This window comes from Balaenoptera ricei, chromosome X (genome assembly GCF_028023285.1).
Source record: "Balaenoptera ricei isolate mBalRic1 chromosome X, mBalRic1.hap2, whole genome shotgun sequence".
Classification (NCBI taxonomy): domain Eukaryota; kingdom Metazoa; phylum Chordata; class Mammalia; order Artiodactyla; family Balaenopteridae; genus Balaenoptera; species Balaenoptera ricei.
This window is the reverse complement of record NC_082660.1, coordinates 115989304-116002497: the sequence shown is the minus strand read 5'-3', so window position 1 is coordinate 116002497 and position 13194 is coordinate 115989304. Positions and strand designations below refer to the sequence as shown.

The window sequence follows — 13194 nt, the reverse complement described above, 5'->3', positions numbered from 1 at the left end:
AAGACTAGATCAGATGGGCGATCAGAGAGACAAGCTGAGGGGCAAGTAAAGCCCTCAGAAAAGCAGCACAGGACGGGCCTGTCTTGGCTCAAGTCACAATGACATTGCATGTAGGCTGGCAGCATTCTTCTTGTATGTGGTGAGGGCTAGCATCCTTCATGAGGCTGGGCACAGGTTTTCAAAGCCTTCAGATGATGCCACACAGCTTTCACCCTTTCTCTGGTCAGCAATTTACATTTCTGTAATAACGTTACAATTCTGAAGAGACCAGCTGACAGAGTTAGAAGAATATAGACTCTGAGGCTTGGCAGACCTGGGTTCAAACCCCAGTTCCACCCCTTGCTAGCTGTGGAACCCTGAGCAGTTTAATTAGCTTCAATGAACTTCCATGTGCGTTGGTGATAATATCATCTCACAGGGATATTGTGAGGAATAAATGAGATCACGCATGTAAAGTGTGTGTGATAAAATGTAGGTATTACTAATATTAACAATAATCTTCTCAGATTCCACATACCCCCAGGCATTGTTACAATCCCCCACCCCTTCTGCAACCCCCAAATCTTACCCCCAGATCTTCCTCAGGAAACAGTTGGAAATGGCTGTCTGAGAATACGTGTGTGTGCATTTCTGTATAGTCCGAAAAAGGCCTTTGCAAACTAGTGCCTGAGTTGGAATAGGAAGGTGGAGTTTTGGGGAGGTTTTTTCTTTTGAAATTACATGAATACATCCTCACTGTGAGAATATATAACAAGTAAGAAGTATTCAAAGTAAATCGTGATGGTCTTTCTTCACCCCCCATCAATCCCACTCCCCTCCTCACAGTTATTCACTCACTGCTAACAATCTCCTCTCTATACATTTAGCTGAGGTTTGGGGTTTTATTTTCATAAGTGGGTTCAGACTCTACATATTGATGTGTGACTTGATTTATCAACCAACAACATGTCTTGGAGGTCTCTCTGTGTCAGGACATATAAACCTATCCCATTCTTTTCACACCACTGCATAATATTTCACAGTAATGGATGTACCAGTCTACTCATTCAGGAAGAGATATTAAAGTCCTGGGCAAGATGCAGCTAAACCATCACCGGCAGATGGCTGGTCTAGGCACCATGAGAAATCAGGTGTGACTTGTCTTGAATATCTTCCTAGAGCTCCTCTCCCACGAGCCTGGCTCCAAAGCCAGGCTCTGTTGAAGCCTGGCATCTCCTGCACTCCCATTCCAGCTGAAACCTGTGGCCCTTGGTCCCATTCCCTCGGGGTGGATGAAGCGCCCTGTTGCATCCTTGGTGACAGCTCACCATGACCAGCCTTTAATGCATTCGTTATAGGATAGTTTGACCAGAGAATAAGCCCTTTCATTCTTCCCTTTCTCAACCCCAGCTTGTTTGCCTTGTCAATGCTCCACACTGGAGACTCAGGGTCCTCAGTCTGCTCCAGGACCGTAAGGACCAGCAACCAACCTCCCAGGAAGGAACCATGTTCTCTGTGGCTATGACCTAGGACACACAGCTGAGACCAGGTGGTAGTGTGGGAAAGGGGGTAGAAAATACCAAGGGGAACACAGAGATGGGGGTAGCTAAGAATGAAGGGAGAGAGCTAAGGGAGACTCTTGGAGGCCCATCAAAAACAGATTGTGTAGGGAGTGAAAGACAAGTGAAAGACAATTCAGTGGGAATAATGATGTTTTGCACCACTGCAGAATCTCCTTCTAAGGCCCTTCTGACAGGTGGGCATTCATCTTTTACTTGCATACTTCCAATGACAGAGAGTTCACTATTTTCCAAGGATGCCTAAATTAGTTTGAATCAGCGTGTGGGTTCCTGAGACAGAAAACAGGAAAGTGTTAATGGCTAAAAGAAAACAAATAACTGTCTAGGGTATGAGCAAAGGAAGAGTAGACTGAGAAGAGCATCTGTTGGGGATGGAGGGAAAAGAGACCTGGGCAGCAGAGAATACTGGTGCGATAGGCAGAATAATGGTCCCCACACCACCAAAGATGTGCACATTCTAATCCCCAGAACCTATGAGTATTTTACCTTACGTGACAAAAGGCACTTTGCAGATGTGATTAAGGATCTTAATATGGGGAGGATGTCATGGATATCCGGGTAGACTCAAAGTAATCACAGGGTCCTTTAAAAGAGGGAGGCAGAAGGGTAAGAGTCAGAGGAGATGTGATTATGGAAGCAGAGGTCTGAGTGATGTGCCATGAGCCAAGAAATGTGCTCAGCTTCTAAAAGCTGAAAAAGACAAGGAAATTATTCCCCGCTAGAGGCTCCCGAAGGAATGCAGCCCTACCAACACCTTGATTTGAGCCTGTGGGACCAGTTTGGGACTTCTGATCTTGAGAACTAAGATAATAAATTTGTGTGGTTTAAGCCGCTGTGTTTGTGGTAGTTTGTTACAGCAGCAAAATGAAACCAATACAACCAGGCACCTGACAGTAGAAGAGAGGAAAGGACAACTTTAACATGCCTACAGATCACCTGGAGATCTTGTTCAAATGCAGACTCTGCATCAGTAAGTCTTGGGCAGGGCCTGAGATTTGCATTTCTACCAAGCTGTCAGGTCATACCAATGTTCCTGATCTGATACACCCTTTGATTAACAGGAGGATAGAAGAAAATCAAGAAAAATACCTGTGTAACATTTTACTGTTCATAAAGCCTTTTTGCATCCATCATATCTCATTTTTATCATACCCACAACACTGAGAGGTAGGTATTATTGTCCCCATGTCACACATGAGGAAGCCAAAGCTAAATCAGAGAGGTGAAGTCACTTGTCCACACAAAAGCACAGAAATAGCGTCAGGCTGGCCCCCAGGTGCCCTGACTCCAGAGCCTGTGCTTCTGCCATTTGACAGTGGTTCCCACCCCTGGCTGAATATTAGAATCACCTGTGGACCTTTTAAAACTCCAGTTGCAGAGGTCAAATCCCAGACTAATGACATCAGAATCCCTTGGTGTGTGACCCAAACATCACTAGTTTTGGAATCAACAAGTGATTCCACTGCACAGCTAAGGTTAAGAACCGTTTCACTAGAGCATTTCACTAGAGCAGCTTCAGCATCAGCATCACCTAGGAACTTGTTAGAAATGCAGATTCTTGGGCCCACCCCAGAACTAACACATTCAAAATTCTGGAGGTGAGGCTCAAGAATCTGGGTGTTGGGCTTCCCTGGTGGCGCAGTGGTTGAGAAACTGCCTGCTAATGCAGGGGACACGGGTTCGAGCCCTGGTCTGGGAAGATCCCACATGCCGCGGAGCAACTAGGCCCGTGAGCCACAACTACTGAGCCTGCGCGTCTGGAGCCTGTGCTCCGCAACAAGAGAGGCCACGATAGTGAAGAGGCCCGCGCACCGCGATGAAGAGTGGCCCCCGCTTGCCGCAACTAGAGAAAGCCCTCGCACAGAAACGAAGACCTAACACAGCCAAAAATAAATATAAAAATAAATAAATAAATAAGAGATTACTATTAATTAAAGAAAAAAAATTAGATGCAAGAGCATAAGGGAATTGAGATTAAAATAAAATTCACATTTAAAAAAAAAAAGAAAAGAATCTGGGTGTTAACCAGCCCTCCAGGGGATTCTGATGCACTCTTGAGTTTTAGCATGGCTTTGAAAAGGGCCACCTTGACTCCACGCATAGAGTCAAGGGCTGGGGAAACAAAAGCACACCTTAGATCCAGGTATAAAATTAGGCCAGGTGCTAAGCGACTGAAACCAGCCTCCTAATGGATGTACCAAAGAATAAAAACAGTTCTCAGGTTGGCAACCAGAATACCAAGTCCCCACGCCACAACCTTTCTGATCCTTTGTAAGAGAGACATCTGCCGAAGGCCCTCTCAGACTGTCAAAACATCCTGGAATATAATATTTGCTTCCAACCCTGCACCTTGCTCTTCACTCCCTCACTTAAAACACTAACCTTTCCCATTTGTGCTCTGACCTGAACTGAGTAAACAAGCTTCTAACCACTCTTCTCCCCACCCCTCTCTTCTTGGTATCCAAGATGAGAGTAGCAGGCAAAAGGTTAGTTCTAATGTACCCGAGCAAATGGATATACAATCTAAAATAGCAGTGAGCTACACAGCCGTCCTCCCTGGGCCCATCTCACCTGCCTCAGCAACACTGCCGCCCTTTGGCCTAACTCTATCCCTGGAAAATGGAAAATTCCACAACCAAACATTAGAGTAGATACTTTCCAGAATGGAGCTCACCTCCCCTTCTCCTGTCACAGAGATACCTCAAGTCTACAGGATCAAGAAAAACAAGGTTAATATGATCCTGCAATCACACTCCTGGGCATATATCCAGAGAAAACTCTAATTCGAAAAGATAAATGGACCCCAATGTTCACTGCAGCACTATTTACAATAGCCAGGACATGGAAGCAACCTAAATGTCCATCGACAGATGAATGGATAAAGAAGATGTGGTACATACATACAATGGAATATTACTCAGCCATAAAAAAGAATGAAATAATGCCATTTGCAACAACATGGATGGACCTAGGGATTATCACACTAAGTGAAGTAAGTCAGAAAGAGAAAGACAAATACCATATGATATCACTTATATGTAGAATCTAAAATATGACACAAATGAACTTATCTACAAAACAGAAACAGACTCATAGACATAAAGAACAGACTTGTGGTTGCTAAGGGGGAGGGAAGGTGGGGAAGGGAGGGATTGGGAGTTTGGGATTAGCAGGTGCAAACTATTATATATAGGATGGATAAACAAGGTCCTACTGTACAGCATAGGGAAATATATTCAATACCCTGCAATAAACCATAATGGAAAAGAATATGAAAAAGAATGTGTATATATGTATCACTGAATCAATTTGCTGTACTGTAGAAATTAACACAACATTGTAAATCAACTATACTTCAATAAAATAATTTTTTTAAAAAAAAGAAAGGCAAGGCTACAGGATCGAGAAAGTAGAAGGCAGGGAATTTCCTGGCGGTCCAGTGGTTAGGACTCCACACTTCCACTGCAGGGGGCACGGGTTCAATCCCTGTTCAGGGATCCTGCATGCCTCACGGTGTGGCCTAAAAAAAAAAAAAAAAAAGAAAGTACAAGGCTGGCAGCCACAACTCATGACCAGAGACATGGTCCAACATAGTGCAGAAAAAGTTCTCAGTGAGTATACCCATTAGACAGCAGCTCTCGACAGGGAGTAGGCTCTATTCTAAACTGAATGACAGCTAGTAACAATTCTATTTTGCTTTTCCTGCCCTTCTGAATCCTCAACTAATCAAGTTCTGAGGGATGAGAAATAGGGGACCAGCACACCCTATTTGAAAGAATTAGAATCTGAGGTGTTAGGACACAACAGGTAGAGCTGATTCACTTTGTTATAAAGCAGAAACTAACACACCATTGTAAAGCAATTATACTCCAATAAAGATGTTTAAAAAAAAGAAAAAAAAGAAACAGCCAAAGCGTGTGGTAACACCCCTGAAAGTATGCTGGACCCTAAAAGAGCTTGCCTGCCCCACTTCCCACTTCAACTGATTATGATCATCTTGCTTGATTAAAAGAAGTCATAATAGTAACTGAGAATTCGTTATTAAGCAAATGCTTAATTAAACTGAGATTAGTTGTTAAGCTAGAACTTGAGTCTTAGGAAGAAAAGAAGTGGACATCTAAGATCAAGCTATGGAGAAAGAAAAAGTGTGATTAGAGTCAATTATATCTTCTGCCAGACGGAAGACCTGATGAATGTCCGAGTCTCTCCAAACAAAGTCCTTGAAACATCAGTGAAGGGAGAGAGCCTGGCGAGACAACGGGCAGCAGGTACTTGGGAGTTGTCTAGTAACTTGGTGGTAGGAGGAGGGACTAGCTCAGGACCCAGGGAGACGTCTGCGCTGGGATTGCTGCCTTCAGAGAGTTGGAGAGGCAAGAGGCTGAGGACTGAAAACGAGACGGGGAGTGATTCTCGGTGACCAGCAGTATCCCAAAGAAAGGAAGCTGCCGGCCTGGACTGCCAGCGATGGCCGGCACTGCGTTGCAGCTCTGAACCCACTGCTCTGCCTACCCCCGTGAGAATTAGAGCTGGAGAGCCAGCATGCCCTGGTAAGTGGAAATCCTGCCACTTCAAGACATGGAGTCGTCTTTCTCATTTGGAGTGACCCTTGCTATCCTGGCCTCCCTCATTATTGCTGCTAATGCCCTAGTGGCCATGGCTGTGCTGTCGTTGATCCACAAGAATGATGGTGTCAGTCTCTGCTTCACCTTGAATCTGGCTGTGGCTGACACCTCCCTTGGCCTGGCCATCTCTGGCCTAGTCACAGACCAGCTCTCCAGCCCGGCTCGGCCCACACAGAAGACCCTGTGCAGCCTTCGGATGGCATTTGTCACTTCTTCTGCAGCTGCCTCTGTCCTCACGGTCATGCTGATTGCCTTTGACAGGTACCTTGCCATCAAGCAGCCCCTCCGCTATTTCCAGATCATGAATGGGCTCATGGCCGGGGCCTGCATTGCCGGGCTGTGGTTGGTGTCTTACCTCATTGGCTTCCTCCCACTCGGGGTCCGCGTATTCCAGCAGACCGCCTACAAGGGGCCCTGCAGCTTCTTCGCTGTGTTTCACCCACGCTTCGTGCTGACCCTCTCCTGCGTTGGCTTCTTCCCAGCCCTGCTCCTCTTTGTCTTCTTCTACTGTGACATACTCAAGATTGCTTCCACGCACAGCCAGCAGATCCGCAAGACAGAGAATGCGGGAGCCCCGGCCGGGGTTCACCGGCCCCCACGGACCCCCAGTGACTTCAAGGCTGTCCGCACTGTGGCCGTTCTCATTGGCAGCTTCACTCTGTCCTGGACCCCGTTCTTTATCACTAGTATTGTGCAGGTGGCCTGCCAGGAGTGCCACCTCTACCCAGTGCTGGAACGGTACCTGTGGCTGCTTGGTGTGGGCAACTCCCTGCTCAACCCACTCATCTATGCCTATTGGCAGAAGGAGATACGACAACAGTTCTCCCAGATGGCCCTGGGAATGAAGAAGGGGCTCGCCGCATTCCTCCTCCTTCTCTCGGCCAGGGATGGTGGCCCACAGGGGCCCAGGGAAAGTGCCCGTCACATCACCACCATCTCCCACTCAGAGCTTGATGGCTAAGATGGTAAGGGCAGACAAGTTTCAAAGTGCCTCTCTCTCCCTTCTCAGAGCCCCAGCTAGGAGATCAGATGGAGCTAGGGAAAAGAGAGCACTTGCTTCCAGCAACTGACCACCCCCTGCACCTCCTAACCTCAGACTGAGAGGTAACTAAGGCAGGGTGCTGACTTCCCCCTATAATCAGCTTCCCCATTTGCAAATCTCCATTCCTCCCTGCCCTTCTTTTGCAATGAGTCTGTTTCTTCTGTAGAGGTATACTTACTTAAAGCAAGAAGTATACTACTGGAAAGATGCTTAAACTCAAATCTTATTTTTGAATACACTAGAGCAGCACAGTCTAATAGAAGTCTAATGCAAGCCACCTATGTAATTTTAAATGTTCTAGTAGTCATGTTAAAAAGATAAAAAAAAAAAAAGAAGCAGGCGAAAATAATGTTTCATTTAACTCAATATATCCAAAACACTAATTCAAGATGTAATCAATATAAAAGATTATTACACTATTTTTTTCATGCTAAATCTTTGAAGTCTGGTGTGTATTTTACCCTTACAGAATATCTCAATTCAAACTAGCCATGTGCCAAATGCTCAAGAGCTACATGTGGCCAGTGGCTATCATATTAGACAGCACAGCACTAGAGAAATGAGGTTCTGTTCTTTTTAACTGTGTACTACAGTGATTGCTTTGGTGAAATGAGGAGTCCTGCCCTCCCTGATGTAAATCAGACATTTTATGTAGTGAGGTTGTATAAATGTAGGAACTGAATTAGATACTAAAGCTTGTCTTTTTCCACACGTCACGGTGTTCAAAACAGTGTTTCTTTGGTGAATCGCCTGTCTTGTAATTATTTCTGCTGTTACCCCTCCAACCCACCACCTTCCTAACTCTGTGGTGCCCCTTCCCCTCAGTTGGCCTCTTATGTCACTTGTAGCTACTTGCTGATGACGATGCCAAACCACAAATTCTGAGACATTGAAAGGAAAGAAAGGGAAAAAAGGGGTAGGTACCAAAAAAGTCACTGCCAAGCCCCCCACACTGGACCCACTTTGCTCCTCAGAGCTTGACCTTCTTCCATTTACTCTCAAATTTGCATTTTCCTAAGAAACTCAGTTGCATAAGAGGATGTCTCCAAAATGGCCCAAGAGACCAGCCTTATCCTGCTTTCTTGTAGGTACAGAAAATGACTGTTGGCAACGGGGAATTATACTCAGGCTCCCCCTGGGCAACCCTGGCATCAGAAACTACAAGAAAAGAGTGGGGAAGAAACCCAGGAACCACGCTCAGCCTTCCTGAGCTTTCCTGTAACCCTTTCCACAACCTCCTGGTCTCCACAGTACATTCCTAGAGAGTTTGTCTCTTAAGGCCCTCAACTAGATTATCTCCCTAGAAAGCTGGTGAGTGGACAACAAAAAAGAGCAGAAGAAACCAAAACAGTATGAAATGATTTGTCTGGGATTTGGTACCAAACACAAACACAAATAGTAACTGGGTTTGGGGACAAAATTGAAAGCAGGCTCAAATCAATGCCCTCCTTATTGGTGGTTCAAAGCTTAATTTCCTGGCCTTGCTGCAAAGGACTGATCTTCCCAAGGTAACACAAGCAAAGCGGAATGGAAGCTAGTTACAGGAGAAAGGCAGGAGCTGAGGGGAGGCCAGCTGATTGTTGTGTTATGAGGTTCAGTCTAAAAAACCCTGCTATTCCTGGGAGTCAGTGTGCACAGTGGGAAAATCACAGGCTTTGAAGTCCAACAGACCAGTGTTCAAATTATGATTCAGTCATTTAAATTCTCAAAGACACAGTTTCCTCATTTGTAAAATTGGGGTGATAATGCCTACCTTATTTGGCTATAGTGACGATTAACTCAGACAATGCATATGAAAATGCCTAGAACACCACAGCACATTGTTAGTGCTCAGAAAATGTTCTCTTCCTCTTCCTTAAAAATCCTAAAGAATAAAACATCCAGCTGACCAATCTAAGGGAATCCGTCACATCTGCAGACATTAGGAAAAATGAGTGATGAGAGGTGACTCAGGCTGGAAAAGACAAACATAAATCTAATACTTTAGCAGGATCAAGACAGAGCAGATATAAACAAGGCAGTGTTATCATATTCTTGGGTTTAAGAGTAACCGCAATTAAGAACACTGTGTTTAGTAAGCCGCCAAGAGCAGAGATACAGAATGCTATGCTAAAGAGCCTAATGGCTTTCTTTGACACAGGCTCCTGTACAGATAAGGGAATGCACTGGAGTGGAGACATTCAGATTTCATTCACACATCCAATGTTGTCTCCTGATAGACTTGCAGAGAAGCCAGATCCTGTTCAGCAATTTGATCAAAACAGCCAAAAAGATATTAAGACCTTGTAGGACAGAATGTAGATCAGTTGGTCCCATCTATAATCTCCATGAAAATCTTATTGTGAATCCGTTAAAAAACATTGTGACATGACTAAGTTTTATACTAATTCCTTGGGTAGCTAATGTTATGTACAGCACATCTCCGTTTCAGAGGACTATCCTCAAGAACAGTACACACAGCCCTCTGGACAGGGGCATTTTGAGTGGTTTCACAAATGTTAGAGGCAGGTTGCCCTGATCCACCAACACTCTCCTGCTTGTCCACATGACCAAAAAGCCCATCTCTGAGAGTTGGCCAGCCAGAGTTAGCCTTGGGATATATTCTCCCTATATGATGAAGTGTTTACTGGTTCACATGGGCAATGAACTTGTGACTCACTTGCTCAGTCACTGGCCAAACTAAACAGAGACCAGTGAAAACAGCAGGCTCGAGAGATACTTCAAGGACACACAGAACAAGAGGAAACATGGTGTTGACAGCTGGGCAATGAGAACAGCAATGGTCCCAAGGCCAGACCCAACCCCTTGCTGCCATCAGCCACTCACTTATTTTGTGACTCCTTCAGTACCTTCCACGTCATCCTTCAAATGGCTGGCTGGTCTGGAATCTTCTCCTTTTAATTAATAAATCTTCATTTGTTATTTCTTGCAATCATATAAACTCAATGATCGTACCTACAAGTGTCAACTGGCATTCATTCATTCATCTGTCCATCCATCTACCTACCCAACAAGCATTTATTGAGGGCTAGGTGCTAAAACTACTCCAGCTTTCCTGGATTTCTTTTAGAGCTATATATTGATGTATACATGATATTCATTATTTTTTTTCTGATTATAAAAGCAATTTTTTTTCATTTTAGAAATTTTTGAATATACAGAAAATCATAAAGGTACCCATAATTATACCACCCAGAGATGATCACTGTTATTTTCCTTCATCTGTTTTCTTTACTTAATATTATATTGTGCTATTTTCCTATGTCATTAAGCTTTCTTCAAAAACATGAGTTCTAAGGATTGCATGTTTTTCAACATGAGTATATAATATTTTAACCATTTTTCTATAGTTGTACATTTATGTTATTTCCAATTTCTCACTGTTATAATACCACTGTAAATACCCTTGTGTATAAATCTTTGACATGTCTGTTTAATGCCCTAAGATAAAATTCTCCAAAGTAGTATTACTAGGTCAAGGAGCATTAAACACGTAAAAGAATTTTGATTCATACTTTTGCTGGCCTTTCTTGAAGGGTAATGTTTCCCTAGGATATTTGCTATGAGAAGTCAAAAGTCAGCCATAAATGAACAGACCACAGTGATATGAATATCTCAAAGGAATAAAAGTGCATGGCTTCCTGAAAGCATAAACCATACCAAAAGAGCTGACCAGTTTTTTTTTTTTAACAAAAGGAAACCTGTTGCTATGCCCTACTGCTAGAGTTAATCTGCAAATCCAGAATTCTGGACTAATGGGACACAGCAGTCTAACAACACCCCTCACAGGACAACTGCATCATTGATACAGCATCATGTGATATACAGATACCAATTTCAGTGTGTTTTCACTCTTAAAATCTTCTGATAGTGGCTTTGTGCAATACCATAAAATGTTAAATAGGCACGAGAATATGAAAATATGATCACATGGAGCCAGGAGCCAGGTCTTGATGCAGCTGAAGCCACGAAGCCATAGTCTCGCAGCCTTGCTGACCAGGAAAGATGTGCTCCACCTAATGGATCCACTGTGGCAGGGTGAAGTATGGGAGAGCTTAACATGCTACTAGCCAGCCATATGTTCACTGGATTTACAAGCTGTTGGGACCATAAGCAGCCACTGAGCTCAAAGAGCCCTCTCACGAGGAGTCCTAGAAACAACTAATGCAGCTGCTAAGGGTCTCAGAGTCTGTTTTAATGCACAAAGCAGTTCCTGTTTCTTTCAAAATGCCTTCTACACAATGGGGCGGGCAGAATTCATTTGCTCCAAAGTTCCAGAGGGACTAAAATCAGACCAAGAACCTGGGGGCTGGGGGGTTCTCTATTTTTTTAGGTTTGTTTTCATTTGGTGTATGTCACCCAATAGTCCCATGATTGAATTATATTCCCCATTTAATATAATAAATCCATATTGGTTCCAGTTCTATCTCAACTGAGTTGACATTATGGCACTAAAAAGATGATGAACACGCTGAGATAACAGTCATTGGCCCAGTAAAATGCCATGCTGTCTTACAAAACTGTTCATTGTGCTTTTACCACTCATAATAGTTTTGCGGATTTGCCCACTGAGCCGTTCGACAAATACTAAAGCACATCCTATGGAAGAGCAAACTGACGTCATCTCAGAGGTGGTTTAAAAAGTAAGAAAACTGAACCAAGAAATTAGAGCTGAATGGCTGTGAGGTTATTTCAAATGTGGAAAACGGGCTCATAATCCAAAATTCCAACTACCACTTTAAGATTACCAGGTCCCTTAGTAATCTTATGCAATGATGTGTTAAATTGTTTTTCTTATTTACTAAATAAACGGGAGAGCCAAGGATGCATGAAGAGTGTTTATAATGAGTTAGGCACAGCCCCAAATACAACTGAATTCTGATGCTGAGACACTGGATAGAGAGAAGAGATATCCTTTACTGAAACCTCAGGAATTAGGATTAATGCGAGTGGCCATTCTAACTGAGAAGATATGAAGATCGAAAATATTATCCCTTAAGGGATATGTTTTAGTGAATAGAAAAGAAGTATTTATAATCAGGTTCTTAGAAGTTTAATCATTCCTCCCATAAATTTATAAGCCTAACAACAGACTTCTTTGCATGGGAGGAAAGAGGGTGAGAAGTCTAGCCCCATGCCCAAATTACTCAATTTGAAATTAGTGAGATCTGGGACTTCCCTGGCAGTCCAGTGGTTAAGACTTCACCTTCCAATGGGTGCGGGTAGGGGAGCTAAGATCCCACATGCCTCGGGGCCAAAAAACAAAACATAAAACAGAAGCAATATTGTAACAAATTCAATAAAGACTTTAAAAAAAAAGAAATTAGTGACATCTGTATCAATAATTCTAAGTTCTTCAATAAATAGTATTACATACAACAAGAACAAACTCCTGTGTGTATGGTATGCTCACTTAGACTGGGGAAGAAGAGGGGGCTAGTGAGGAAGGAGGTCATGGAGAAGAAAGGCCAACAAAGGAAACATAAGGAAGCAGTAGAAAGTGGAGAATAAGAAGAAAATGATATATTTGCAATCACAGGTCTCCAGGAAATAATTTAAATCTAGTCTTACAGTTAAGTGTCAAAGAGTAATCAACCACAACGACCATTGACCTTCTTTCTCCCAGGGTGCTATAAAGACAGGGGAACTAATGAAATCAGTATTCTTTACTGCTCACCTGCCATAAACTTTAAGTGACCCTGGCCAAGGCTGAGTCAGTACACCTCTAGCATGGTGATTATAAGCATGGGCTCATGACCCAGATGGCCTGGGTTAGAATCCTGGCTCTGCCATTTCCTAGGAATGAAGTTTTTACCTTGCTGTGCCTCAGTTCCTCACCTGAAAAATAAGAATAGTACCTATCTCATAGGGTCGTTGAAAGGATGTAAACAGTTTTATAAACATAATACACTTAAAACAGTATCTGGCACATAAAAGCTTTATAAGCCACTTTGGAAGATAGTTTAGCAGT

The 13194-nt window shown here is 43.4% G+C and overlaps 1 protein-coding gene across 1 annotated transcript; it reads left to right on the top strand.

Moving 5' to 3' along the window:
* Window positions 1–6134: 6134 nt before the first annotated feature.
* GPR119 (G protein-coupled receptor 119) lies at window positions 6135–7142 on the top strand. Its single transcript, XM_059911686.1, has one exon. It carries the CDS (start codon window positions 6135–6137, stop codon window positions 7140–7142), a length of 1008 nt encoding a protein of 335 aa, XP_059767669.1.
* The last annotated feature ends 6052 nt before the right edge of the window (window positions 7143–13194 follow it).

Bases quoted from the DNA above. Each gene is read 5' to 3' on its own strand.
- GPR119 (XM_059911686.1), top strand. From the start codon at position 6,135: ATGGAGTCGTCTTTCTCATTTGGAGTGACCCTTGCTATCCTGGCCTCC.